Raw genomic sequence first — 13,976 nt, forward strand, 5'->3', positions numbered from 1 at the left:
TCCGATTTGGGTTGGTTAACATGAGATATTGACACACAGACACCTTAATTTCGCGCTCGGGGAGAAAATGTGTTTTTTCCTTTAAACGTTATTATAGCTAGCTGTAACCGATTTACAAATTAAGCATAATCGGATCTGCGGGTGTATGTGTGAAAACGCTGCACACGAAGTTAAAGTTTAAGCAGAAAGTTTTGATAGCTGCCTGCAGACTTGTTGCACTAGAGTTTGCGCGTCTTTGTCGTTCCGCCTTGAAAGGTGAGGGCGCTCCTTCCAGTCCAAGGATGCTTTCTCGCACACTGTCTGACCCCCACATCGACAAGCCACTTCCTCTTTGTCTAATTTCATGGCGATCGGGAGAGAGGGAACACCGCCGACGCACGCACACTGTCTGAGCACTCCTCAAAGAGTTTATTCGGGGTAAATAATTATCATTTCTCCTCACAAGATTCGCTTTTTAGTTCACAAAGTAGATGTGGTTCAAATCAAGCATACGGGCGATTGTTCCTTCCCCGAAGAACTATTGATTTTAAAGCTTCTGGGTCAGATATTTCACATTGTACCGCTCTTCGCTGATAACAGATCGGACGAAATGGGCTCCCCCTCTGCTCTCATCTCCCACACACTCAGCTGCACGCTAGTTATCGGCGATAGCTAGCTAACGTTAGCAACGCTTCAAACGCCTCACATGTATTTGTGGACGGGGGTTGTAGCAACACTATTCACGAGTTAATGAGAAGTAAATAATATCAAAAACAATGTGTATTCGAGAGTTGGCGGGAGTTTGAACTTGCCACTAAAATGTTAGAGAGTCCTCAAGTGTTTGTGTTTGGGTTAGCTAGCCACCGTCGCGCAGCTAGCTACTGTGCTATGTTTAGTTAGCGATAGCTCGGATTGCGATTCAAAAGTTAATGTTAGCTGAACTAACTCGGAGTGGACTTTAGTTAATGTCAGTTGCGTATATGAGTTAATAAATGTAATGTTTGCATTTAACGGATGAACGCTATCCTCCATTCATTCTAAGCGCCCCGGTGTTTCTGGATAGAGTAGAAACGGGTGAGCTAGCACTGTAAGCTAACTAGTTCATTAACGGTAATTTAGGAGCTAACCGTGGGGGATATTATAACCAAAAAGTTATCAAGGGTGTCCTTTCATACTGTTTATTTGTACTGTGTGCACAGATTGTTGTAGTAAAGTTAAGGAGAAAGTTGGAGAGCATGAACATGAACAAGTGTAACTGTGAAAAAGAAGGAAGAAAACTTTATGCGAGTTGTACAGCGCAAAATACTTTTATCAAAAATATTTTTGATGATGATGGCCATATCATTGATGGCCAATTGCTGTGCATGTGATGTTATAAGTGTCGAGTTTTATTCAGTTCTTTTTTATTTTTTATTTTTAATGAGCCACCTGCAGCGTCACTGTTTCGCATTATTATCACCTAAAGTAATTTTATCTCTGCTTTGTTTACAGTGTAAACTAAGTTGTGAACCTGACTGGTGCACCAGACGCTGTTCTCCAGGTGAGTGTCTGTCTAAACCCTGCAGCTGTACTAATAAAACCCTATAATAAGTTTCTGTGGATAGATATACAGTATATTTCCCCCAACCCCCTGAAAACTGTAGTCCTGTAACTTTTTTTTAGCTTAAGTTATCACTTGATCTTGTGAAAAACGTTTAACTTGAGTTTGTTTTCATTCCTGGCTAATTTGATTACGCTAATTTCTAATACTCCAAACTCAATGCCCAAAAAAATTGTGACTCTTTAAAAGAAAAAAATCTAAAATCCTCATTACTTTTCTTTTGCAAGTCTGGGTTTAATGCACGTGTCAACATAAGGATGCATTTAAAAAAAATTCATCTTTTCATTTTTGGCTGGATTCTTGTATGCAGGTGAAAATACGTGGACGTCATTAAAGGGGCCCTGCCAGCACTTGGATCTGTTCTTTCTGTGTCCCCGGGTTTAGACTGCTTGGTGTATGGCTCTGATGGACAAGCACAAACAAATCAAGCGGCAGAGACTTGACCGCATTTGTGAGGGTGAGACTTTAAGCATTACATTCATATATATGTAGGAGCTTCAAAAATTATATATAAGTGTTTGGAGGAAGTATAATAACATTTGTTTGTAATTTTCCTGTGCCATTGCACATAATGATAGTTTCTTATGAAATAATCTTTAATACTTGGTTGCACAAGAGATTTGCTTCATGCTGTGTCCTCATGAGAAAACCAGCTTTTAAGACACAACTCACAGGGGTTTTAACTCCTAAGGCGGACAGTAGTGAAGAATTTGAAATGCTTACAGTCACGGTGAAATTAATTGTTTCAGTTTTTGGGTGAGGAAAATAGATGAACTTGGATCTTTTTAGCAGAATCCATTTGGAGATGTTACACTGCAGATTTCTAGAGATACAGTGGTTGCAGAGTGGAGAGTTGATGATGGTGATGAGACATAACGGTGCGCTAAAATGGAGGGAAGCGTCTGGAAGAGTCTCAGGAGACGGGTGAAAGGGAGAGAGGACAAGGTGAAGGGTCGTGGCCGCAGCTACAGGGAAACGGGCCAGCTGTCTCTTTAAAAAACGACAACAGCCCCCCAAACCGCTCTCAGCCTAGGCTTGGGCTATGCTAATGAGGTTAGTGCTGGTTGGCTGGCTCTCAATAGAGTCGCCCGGTGATTGGAGGCAGGCTGTGGGGGAGGGGCTGGGCGTGGATGACAGCTGGGATCCAGTCAGCCAAGAGCAGGCTAACAGAGAGAGAGGGAGGAAAAAAAACGAGCAATAGAGGGAGAGCAAGGCGAGGGTAGAGAGAGAGGAAGACAGGCTGACAGACTTCATAATGCAAGGTTAGCCCCGGTGCTTCATGTGTTTTCTATATCGGCATGTGTTTTTGAAATTTGTCAACTGTGGAAGGGGGGAAGGGATCTAGGCTCTGGGTGTGGTGCCGGCTATGTGTGTGCAGTTTCCCTTTTTTCTTTTTTTTTTTCTTTTTTGTGTTTAGTGTGTGTTGGTGTCGCAGGCGCTAAGAAGGAACTGAATAATCGCATGTGTGTGTATGTGGGTCTCACTGTGTCTGGGTGGAGTACTGCTGCTTGCTGCATTATCATCGCTTGCTGCCCCTCCCCCCTCACCTCTTACTCTAACTACGGGGGGGGGGGGGGGGGGAGTGTAAGGGGAAAGAAAGGGAGAGGGAGGGAGAATGAATGAATCACTGAATGAATTGCATTGTGTGTGCGGCCACGCTCGCTCGTTGTAGGCCTCGGGTATGCCGATGTCCTTTGCTCAGATTGCTCTCTGTGTAGGCCTACTTGGATATATATTTTTACACAGGGAGTCTTTGTGACGCACCCATTTGGGTTTTTCTCCATAGTAAGAGTCTTTGTTTGTTTTTTTTAGCCTGTTTGCAGTCAGCATGACGGCATTCTTGAACCTTCTGCCGCAAATGTGAATCACACTGCTAAATGGTGTGCATCAGATTGAGTGTACCAGGCTTTATAAATACCTTTCCCCCCCAGCTTGTGTGCATTTTATCCATGAATTGAGATATGCTCAGGCGTCAGAGGAAGCTTTTGCAAATATTTGTTTTCCACCCCCCGGCTACCAGCGCCTTTTCTTCTTCAACAGTCTCACCATTACGTCCTGTCCTATGTCCAAGTAAATGTTCCTGCTTGTCACACTCCCCACCATGGGGGCAGGCGCGCACACACCTGTCACCCAGCAGGACTGAGATAGTGAGTGTTGGCGCATGTGTGGAGTCAGTCTGAGCCTGAAGACGGTAAAGTCGCCTTCAGGCGTTCCTAGAGATTATTTGGACAGGTTATCCAGCTCTCGATCCAGGTGTTAAGTGGACTTTACCTGGCTCAAACACAGCGAAATGTGTGAATAGCACAGGTAAATTGTCTAGAGAATCCACAGCGAGTGAGTGGGTGTCATGTGTCCTGCCTCCAGCAGGCTCTACCCAAGTGGACAATCTCCTGTTGTCTGCTAATCCTGAGAAATAATTGTTGGATCTGATTCTCCTGAAAGATTTCTGCAGATTTCATGTGAGAAAACTGCAGTGAGCAGAGTAAAACACACTTACTGATGTAGCTGTTTTTGCAATGATGTGGTGTTTATTAATTTAATTTAATAGTCTGTACCAGTAATAATACGATTCTATATACCAAAAACAAAATGATTATCCAACATACTTAAACATTGTGTTAAAACACTGACGTAGCAGATCATTTAGTTAAGATATTAATATTATAATTTCTTTTTTGAGAAGACAAAGACTGAAGTGTTCGGATGTTTGCCGACTAGCTTACTAATGTTACGGTTACATTATGTTGGCATAAGCATTTAGTGTTAGCCATTGCAAACATTTCAGCCTATAAAACAAAGTTAATTTCACAACAGCAGTGCCAGCTGTCTCAAACAAAACGCTAACGTGTATTTCAGGATAACCTAAGAAAGACAATACTTTGTTTGCTGATACTATGAATTGAAACCCACTCAACTTGAATTCTGTGAACCAATCTGGATGCCGGTCTTTCAGGTGCTTTGCTCAACTGGAAGTATTTCCTCCCTTTCTCTGAAAAACATTATATCATTTAATTTGCAGAGGGCATGTTGTGCTTATCATCCCTTGCTCACCCACCCTCGAATACAAAGTACTTCCTGTTTTTCTTAGCTACCATATCGGTTCTGGCGGCATCCCTATTGATCCCTCTGATTTGTGGCAATATTGACCGTAGTGCACATGAGCCAGTTGTGCAGATGTTTGCTGCTGAGGTGTTTGTGAATCTGCAACTGAAAAAATGGGTAGAAAGGGAAAAATAAGAAGTAGGGACTCTTCCAGACGGGAGAATTTAGGTCATGACTCAGGCCCCCCCCCTCTCATCTCCAATCCCTACAACCTCCTCCCAGAGACCCCACAGTTTTCTCCGCCCCTCCCCCAGTCATCATACACCCATCACCTCACCCCCGTTGTCCCTCCCCCACCCGTCTGCTCATACAGTAGGCAGGCCAAGTTCCCAGAATTAACACTTAACTAAAAGCCTCTCTTTCATTAACCAGTGTCCGAGCTTCTCGTTTATGAGCAGTAGATTTGAACAGGATGCGATGGATCTGTGAAGTCTTGACAGTGTGTAATGGTTACATGCTATCCTAAACAGAGCTGGAGTTCACTGCCAACTAGGGCAGATGGCTGGACACTGTCCATGCCCCATCATAGATATGGTTACACATTGCTTTTGTAACCTTAAAACACTTGGTATAAACACACACACACTTAAACACGCCATCTTGATAGTTCCCTTAGGGTTCTGGTGTAAGTGTTGGAAAAATACAGTCATAAAAGTCTTGAGTTATTATTGTCTAGCTCCGTTTAGCCATGTGCGCAGGGGGATTTTTTTGTTAGGGTATGATGACTTGTATCACGTCGGATAGTCCAGACATGGGAAATGCAGACTGTTGAGTCACAAACCTCCAGCTAAAATTTACAGTTTCTGAAATGCAAGTATCTGGTAGCTGTTTACGTCAAATATCATGTGAAAGCTACATTTGAAAGGGGGCAAAAAAAGTAGAAAGGCTGTGTAACAAAATCTATTTGAAAACAAGTGCTCACATGCCTCTGTGGCAATTTGATACCTTTTACCTGGTTCTTGCTTCAGATTGATTTGATGCATATTTGTCCCTTTTCTCCCCGGTGGACTCAGGTATCCGACCCCCAATCCTGAATGGGCCGATGCACCCTCGGCCTCTGGTGGCCCTGCTGGACGGGCGTGACTGCACTGTGGAGATGCCCATCCTGAAAGATGTGGCCACAGTGGCTTTCTGTGATGCCCAGTCTACACAAGAGATTCACGAGAAGGTAGAGGAGACACAAGCACACACGTTGAAAAGGCACCACATTCTGATGTCACATGAAACACCTTCTAAATGTCAAAAAAGGCTGCAGTCCCTTTTCTTAGAGTTGTACATTTCAGACAGCATCTAAGCTGTCTACACAAGAGAAACCTGCGGGAAGAAAAAATTCCCCCCCAGATTTGGCTCTGATGGATGGCGCAGACATATTAACAAGCACATTTTATGTTATGTTATGTTATGTTATGTAGTCTCTCAGACAGAAAAACCCACTCACTACTTCCCTTTTTTTCCCCTTACTTGGAAGGCTCAGTTACTAGCTACCTCTGACCTTCCTGTCTCATGTTTTTCTTGCTGGCTGCCTTGCTGGCCAGGATGCTATTGTAGCGGTCCTCACTATCATTCACCTGCTTCCTAAGAAACGATCTGTCCCGTGGTTGGAAAGATTCCATCTACACCATCCTGGGCTGCAGCCGGAGATTGTTAGTCCTCGCTCTGCTTTGAAACTCCATTATGAGCAGGAGAATCGCTCTTAACAGAACCTGCAGCAGATGTAAAAGTGGTTCATGTACAAACAACGTGAAGTCACTCAGGATTAGCACTGCTAGCTGCAGCCCAAGACAGTGAAGATGAATGCAGTTGATGTGTAGTTTATTATTTCTTTCTTTTCTCACTCGATTATTCATTTGTCATAATGTACTTAGCAATAGATTTGTAAAGAACAGCTGTATTATTTGATTATCTTTTTAAGAAAGCATGTATGCATGCACCTCCTCTACAAGTGGAATCGAAATCTATGCACAACACTGTGGCCTAATAACAGAATGATAAGTGCAGTCCTCTGAGATGAACACTGAGGTGTTATAATTTCCATCTGTCTCCAACAGGTGCTAAACGAGGCAGTGGCCGCTCTACTGTACCACACTATCACTCTATCCAGAGATGACTTGGAAAAGTTTAAAGGCCTACGAGTAATTGTCAGGATCGGCTCTGGCTTCGACAACGTTGATGTCAAAGCAGCCGCCGAGCTGGGTGAGAGGATTAAATTTCTACTGTATTTTCATAGACTTGTACAGCTATGCTGTCACACAGTAAAACAGAACACAGTTTAGTTACTGTTTCTTTTTTCTTTTCTACCCGTTATTCAGGCATCGCTGTCTGTAACGTGCCAGCAGCCTCAGTGGAAGAGACAGCCGACACTTCGCTATGTCTGATTCTCAACCTGTACAGGCGAGTAACCTGGATGCACCAAGCTCTAAGGGAGGGGACCCGCGCTTCTAGCGTGGAGCAGATCAGGGAGGTGGCTGGTGGCGCCGCTCGTATCCGGGGGGAAACGCTGGGCATTATTGGTCTAGGTGAGTAAAGAGCGTCGTGAGGGGTGGCATCAAAGTAAGGAAATCTGAGAAATTTTAATTTAAGCCTGTGCAACACTAATGGCTTCTTATACCCTAACCTCCCCTTCCTCCTTCCAGGGCGTGTTGGTCAAGCAGTGGCTCTGCGGGCAAAGGCCTTTGGTTTTGGCGTGATCTTTTATGACCCTTACCTGCCCGATGGCGTGGAGCGCTCACTCGGCCTGCAGAGAATGGCCACTCTGCAGGACTTGCTGATCCACTCTGACTGTGTGTCCCTGCATTGCAGCCTCAATGAGCACAACCACCATCTCATTAATGACTTCACCATCAAACAGGTGTGTGAATATACTCCAAATATCCAAAACAAAGTTAGCTTCAGGGAGGGTAGCATTACTTCCACCTCAGCTATGTTTTGTTTAGAATAGATTGTCTAGTGACAACATACCTTTGCTATCTGTTTAAACCCTGCGAATAGCTTGCGTTGCTTATTTTAGATGAGATTAGATACGACTGCATTCTGCCGTACTTCTCTAAATGTTATCTTGCATCAGCTGATAATCATTTGGTTCAGTTAGGTTATTAATTTTAGATGTATTTGTCATATCCATATGATTATCAAAATGACTTCAGTAACATTTGAGGAATCGTTCCTGCCTAATTCTGCCTTACTGCTCTTTGTGAGGATGAGAGAAATATTTTTCTGCAGGGGTCTTTGAATGCTTTGATTGTAGTTTTTTGGTAGGATTAATTCAACATAATCGTTATCTAGCATCAGTTAGTAAACTGCTGCTTTAGCACACAAGAACTACTGGCTGGTGTTTTGTAAATAATCACAAAAAGCACCAGGACTTTAAATGAGAGTCAATGTTTTTATGTGCCAGACATTTCAAACATTTGCAGCTTTGCCTGAGCCAAACATTGTAATTGTGTGACTGTGTGTGTTAATCAGAGTTTAATGGTGCTCATTTGTTTCAGTTTGTACTGCATTTTGCTGCAAATTGAAATTCTCAGCCTTTCCTCGCAAGCTCTCATCCACATTGTTGAATGATATTGTTAATGACACAGATGCGTCAAGGAGCCTTCCTGGTGAACACATCTAGAGGCGGTCTGGTGGATGAGAAAGCACTGGCTCAGGCCCTAAAGGAAGGCCGGATACGAGGTGCCGCCCTGGACGTCCATGAGACAGAACCCTTCAGGTAACCCCAGTGAACTGGGCTCTAACTGGCCCACTAGATTCATACATAAGTGTGGTGCAAACCCTCAGTGCTCTCTTTGTAACAGCCTGTACTTTCTTCTCTCCAGTTTTTCAACAGGCCCTCTGAAGGATGCCCCCAACCTGATCTGTACCCCGCACACATCTTGGTACAGTGAGCAGGCCTCTGTCGAGGCTCGTGAAGAGGCAGCCAGAGAGGTGCGCCGGGCCATCACTGGTAAGACGTGTACACAAATCTTATGAGATCGAGTCATTTCTTTCGCTGCAGTGAACGCATTATGATGTGACACTCCTCACTTTTTTGGCAACTGTCACTTTTCTAATGACAGTTTGGGTTCTGTGAATCGCCCAGTGTTTGTATCTCTAAGCATGCATACAGGTTTTTTGTGGTTAGGACAAGTGCAGAATTAGTGGATCAGAGCTGGAGTCTGACTAATTCTGGATTTTCTTAAGATGAGTGATAGGGGGTACTCCTGGTAGTACTCTAAAACTCTGTTTCTCTTTTTTGAACTGAGCAGTTACTGTCATATTTCAGACCGGCTTTCAGGACAAAGTTACTCAGTTTGGATCAGTTGTTAGTGAAGGTGAAGTCTGCCTTTACACTTCACTAGCACTACCCTTGGAAAAACCTGGAAACTGTTCTAATGAGCATCAATCCAAGGTTTTATGACCGAAGTGTCAAAACTCATTAAGTGTCCATGGGAGGTCGTCAAATATTGTCTTTATGGGAGAAGAGGTTAAAGAGTAAAATTCCAAAAACACGAATTTTTAAATTCTTGATTATATTTCCACATCTACAATTTGAAAATGAAATACCTACCAGCAAACACAGAGCATGTATGATGAATACACAGGCTTCATTGGAGTAACGTGTTCCCTGTTGCCATGCTGAGACTGTTTTGACTCATATTTCTAGAACATTAAACCTGAAATGTATCAGGTAGCTGAATAAGGAGGTTGTTGGTCATATCTGACGGCGTAACTATGTGGTTTGTTTACTGCAGGGCGTATCCCCGACAGTCTGAAGAACTGTGTTAATAAGGAGTATCTGATGGCAGCCTCTCAGTGGCCCGGCATGGAGGCCGCTACTGTTCACCCAGAACTAAATGGAGCCGCCTACAGGTGAGCGGAGTGGAGGATCGACCGAGATTACCTCATTGTTGATGAGGCTGAATTTAACCTGATCTGATTTTGTTTGGCTCTGTGTCAGATTTCCTCCGGGGCTGATCAATGTTGCAGCAGCAGGCGGCCTCCCAGGAGCTGCCGCAGGCGTTGAAAGTTTGGTTCCAGGAACCCTGGCACATGGCATCGCCCCCGTCTCCCACCCCCCTCACGCCCCATCCCCGGGGCAACCTACTAAGGCCGAAGCCGACAGAGACATCCCTTCCGACCAATAGCCCCCCCCACCGCCGTCAGCACATTCCGTCATCTCTGGAAACCAACCCCCGCCTCCCAGGATCAGACGCAACCCTACCCTCCAGTACATCGGCAGCACTAGTTTGACCTGACGTGGCTCTACAGTCTTTTCTCAGATCACATAACCAGCCCAGGAGTGACCTGTCCACACCACAACAATCCTCCCCACCACCACCACCCCCCCACACCCAGAACACACCCTTGCCTCCATCCACCGGCTCACCCACCATCCCCTCATCTCCTTCACTCCCCCACTACGTCAGCAATAACTGTGTTCTCAAGGATTCAGTGATTGGATTGGTTTATTTCCTTAGTTGGTTGTTGTTTTAATGGAAAGTTGATCTGCTCTGGTTCTAGATGTTAATGTTTGTTTGTTTAAAAAAGAAGAAAACAAGAAAAAAAGCATTTCTGACACGAGGCTTTACAGTCTGCCTCTTGCAGTCCTCCTCTGACCACTAGAGGCACAGACACAGAATGGTTGAAGCCCCACTTTTGTACATTAATGGCTCATGTTACTGCTCTCTTCCTCTTTTCTTTTTCTTACCCTTTCCATCTTTCTCATGATGGGGGGGAAGTGTGTACTGAAGTAAAAGAAGAAAACAGGACAGAATCACAAACAGTACATCCTCTTCTCCCTGCCAAGTATCTAGCTAACCCTTTAGCCCACTTTGGCCCTTGTCTCTCCTCTGCGCTGTCATCAGCTTGCTCAGCAGAGGGATCCATAATGCTGTCAGTGTGGAGCTCTCTGACTGTCACAGTATGTTTTTTATCTGCTAAACTCGTCTGTGAGTATTAAACCCATTATTCTTTGTCAACTTTCACTGCTGCGATTGTCTAGTTTTAGGACAGTCATCCCTGTATTTACACACGCTTTTCCCCTTTTGGATTGTGATGTCATGAGATAAAACCTCTGAGCGTCATATCAGAGATGTACCTGCATGTCCTGGTATGAATTTCTATCTCTTGCCAGCAGTCTTGAGTGGTGTGCGTTTGTGTGTGTGTGTGAGTGTGCGAGTGAGTGTGTGAGGTCCTGTGCACCTGGTGCCCACAGGGCCTCGATTGCAGCAGCTTTTCTGTTTTTCATTTCCTTCCCGGCTGGAAACCCAGCAGCATTTCAGCAGAGGGCGCTGTCTGGCTGCTCAGAGCAGAGGAAGCTGCCTGCAGCTTCTCTCAGTCACAGTTACAGGTAACCTTTAGTGACGAAGAACACGATGACACACTGCCGACGTTCAAACCACAGGAGGGGTGACCAGGGATAGATTACCGCCTTATTGTTAAGATCGCGCCACAACCACCCACACACCCACCCACTCAGTCACCCACCCTCCACTATTCTCCCACTGTGATGCTCCAACCCTATACATCTGCTCATGAATCCATCAATTCCTTCAAAGTGTGAGGGGACGGTAGAGATTAGATTCTCCGTAGGAGCAAATGGGACGGTGTTCTTGCATGCTGGCTCGTTAATGACCGTGGCATGGGTGTGTGTGTGTGTGTGTGTGTGCGTGTGCGCGCGCGATAGTGTGGGTTTGCGTGCGAGTGTGTGTTTGTATGTTCCCTCACCCTTATAACAAGCTGTTGTCGTTCCAAAGGAATAGCCCCTAGGAGTAACTCTTAAACGCTGTTGCCCTGGTGTCATGGGAACACCACTTCTAGTACCTCAGTAACAGATATTGAATGTACCGTGCATACCCTTTTATTTTTTTGTACAGATTTTCTAGATGCATCTTTACTATTCTTTACTAGAAGGGTTGTAAAATGGTAGCAGTAATGATACAATTTTAAAAAAACAAAAAAAAAAAAGCCCCATAAAATAATTTGACAATATCTTTGTAAGTTCGATAAGATCATCGAATACTCAGGCATTAAAACCAATGCGTATCTGTTTGCCTTTACCTTTTTATTTCCTCATTGTGGAAGAATTCGGCACAGATTCAGACTGTAGTTGATGTGTTTCAGTCCCAATCTTACTGGCTGATGGAAAAATGAGAAAAAAAGAAGGAAAAAAACAAAACAGAAGGCGATCGTTGTGATCTGCTAGTTTTCTTTTACTAGAACAGTAGTAGTAGGTGCTGTTTTATTCATTTAATCCCCCTTCGTCAAGCTGCTCTATCTATAGTGCATGTGAGGTAATTTTTAAGGGGAAATACTATTGCCCCCCCACTCCCTCCTACCAGACCCCACCGAGTGTTTCCAACCCGAGTTGCCATGTTTGTCGTGGTCAGTTTCCAGTGATGTACAGTTTCCCCCCTCAGAGTCTATGACAGACGTGGAGCGCGTCTGTCCTGAGATGTTAGGCTCCTCTGTCATGTGATGAGTATATATTTTTAATAAATAACCCCCATAGTTTGGATTATGAGCATAATAGTAATCTTAAATTTTTTTGCTGTTGATGATGATGATGATGATGATGATGATGATGATTATATATATATTTTTTTCAGTTCATCAGTGCACTGTTATGAAAACCGTTCTGTTTTATTTTAATGGATATGCTGTCTGTGTTCTACATGTTGTACTGAAACATTTCAGAGATCGAGAGATCCCTCTTTCCCCCCCGGGCCCCAATTTTTATTATTTTTTTCTTCTTAAAAGAAATTTGTCTGATCCCACCACCTTTTCTCTCCAGCTGATATCCTGTGGGCCTTACTTACTCTCTCCCCATAATAGTAGCTGTTAGAGAAATTCGCCATGGAACCACTCACTGCCTTAATACAGTTGACCACAGCAGGTGAAGTCAGGAGACACACCCAGCCAAAAGAAAAAAGAAGATTGGGCCACATTCAAGGCCTCTCCGCAAAAAGCTCCTCACACCCCAGCAGGCCTAAATCTACTGCACCTTGTGTTTCTTTATCAGTGACGAACCACATTTAGCCTTTTAGCTCATTCTGCAGCACATCAATCCTGTGCTGTACAGCGTTATTTTAAATGTCTTTTTTCTTACTTCCTGGTTTAATAGTTCAAATCAGCCGGGCAGAGAGTGTATGTGTGTTGGCTAACAGATAAGCACAGTGTGAGTATGCTCACAGCTGATATTTCACTCTTGGGCGTGAGACTGCCCCGCCACCGTTACCATCACCGCTCTGCTGCTCTTAAAAGTCTCGGAGCCGGAGCCCCGGTGTGACTGGTAGGGGGAGGACAAAGCGGACTCTGGTGTGGTCTGTTGACAAAAAGCAAAAGGAGAAAATTATGGTGAGAGTTGGTCACTTTTTCTCTCTCAGGGTTCAAAATGCACACATATCCTCCAGCAGTCGCCCTCTGTCTCTTGTCCCTCATCCCAAGTTTTCCGCCCTGACAATGTAGAACAGCCTCCTGCATTTTTTTTCCTTTTCTTGTTTTTGGAAACCGCTCTCCCCTTCGATCCCTTTGTGCACAGGTCTGAACTTTTTTTTTCTTTTACTCTTTCATTTTTGCTTTCTTTTAGCACTGACATCTAACCATCTAACAAGGAATGAATGAATGAATGCTTGGAAGTGACTGTGTGTAATGTTAAAATTGGGAAATGTATTTTTACAACATGTGAACATTTTTTTTTCTTTCCACTCACTCTCATTGTGAATTGATTTTTGTTTTGTTTTGTTGTTTTTTCTTTCACCAGACTGCAAAAACAAAACAAAAAAAAAAACAAATTAAAAAAAATTCTCCTGTAACTAGACTCTTAAGCTTTATTTTTTGTTTTGTTTACTTTTTTATTAGAAACAATCATGTTTGTGATGGTAACTTCCAATGGTAAACTCCACACCGTATTTTAATAAAATCTTAAAAAATGAAACTTCTCTCACTTCTTTCTTTGCAGTCATAAGCTGTTACCAGGCGTCCTGCTGTGTACTGAACCTTTAACACTGCCTTTGGTAATTTCTTTAGGGGAAAAAAGGGGGTCTGTGCTTCGTTATTAGTGGTTAGTAAGATGGTGACAGTTAATTGCCAGCTGTGATATGTTGACAGTCAGCATGTTGAGTACATGGAGCTGTGTTTACAGAACGTCTGCCATAAACAAAATTGTTTACTAGCAGACTTAAGCTGCTCTTTTATACGCCAACTGTAGCTTAGGCAGTGCCAGGATGACCACAGGTTTACAAGTGGGCAAAGTAGGTGGGGAATACAGGGAAGGGGGGCTTCTGTGTAGACCCACAGGGCTCAGGAGGGTGGAGGG

The 13,976-nt window shown here is 43.9% G+C and overlaps 1 protein-coding gene across 4 annotated transcripts; it reads left to right on the forward strand.

Moving 5' to 3' along the window:
• Positions 1 to 109: 109 nt before the first annotated feature.
• ctbp1l (C-terminal binding protein 1-like) lies at positions 110 to 12,953 on the forward strand. 4 transcript variants are annotated; one of them, XM_003455176.5, is made up of 11 exons: positions 110 to 417; positions 1,471 to 1,519; positions 1,890 to 2,036; positions 5,695 to 5,849; positions 6,730 to 6,874; positions 6,991 to 7,197; positions 7,315 to 7,529; positions 8,260 to 8,390; positions 8,497 to 8,624; positions 9,412 to 9,529; positions 9,618 to 12,953. In XM_003455176.5, the coding sequence occupies exons 3-11, from the start codon at positions 1,976 to 1,978 to the stop codon at positions 9,802 to 9,804; spliced, it is 1,347 nt and encodes a 448-aa protein (XP_003455224.1). In that variant the 5' UTR covers positions 110 to 417; positions 1,471 to 1,519; positions 1,890 to 1,975; the 3' UTR covers positions 9,805 to 12,953. The 4 variants fall into 4 exon arrangements, with proteins under 4 accessions (XP_003455224.1, XP_005467859.1, XP_005467860.1 ...); XM_005467802.4 differs by lacking the exon at positions 110 to 417 and adding an exon at positions 618 to 736 and having other exon boundaries at positions 9,618 to 9,804; XM_005467803.4 differs by lacking the exon at positions 110 to 417 and adding an exon at positions 847 to 1,053 and having other exon boundaries at positions 9,618 to 9,804.
• Positions 12,954 to 13,976: the final 1,023 nt, after the last annotated feature.

This window comes from Oreochromis niloticus, linkage group LG2, assembly GCF_001858045.2.
Source record: "Oreochromis niloticus isolate F11D_XX linkage group LG2, O_niloticus_UMD_NMBU, whole genome shotgun sequence".
Taxonomy (NCBI): domain Eukaryota; kingdom Metazoa; phylum Chordata; class Actinopteri; order Cichliformes; family Cichlidae; genus Oreochromis; species Oreochromis niloticus.

Bases quoted from the DNA above. Each gene is read 5' to 3' on its own strand.
- ctbp1l (XM_003455176.5), top strand. From the start codon at position 1,976: ATGGCTCTGATGGACAAGCACAAACAAATCAAGCGGCAGAGACTTGAC. The intron at 5,850-6,729 runs GTAGAGGAGACA...TGTCTCCAACAG, and splicing joins CACAAGAGATTCACGAGAAG to GTGCTAAACGAGGCAGTGGC. The intron at 9,530-9,617 runs GTGAGCGGAGTG...GCTCTGTGTCAG, and splicing joins CTAAATGGAGCCGCCTACAG to ATTTCCTCCGGGGCTGATCA.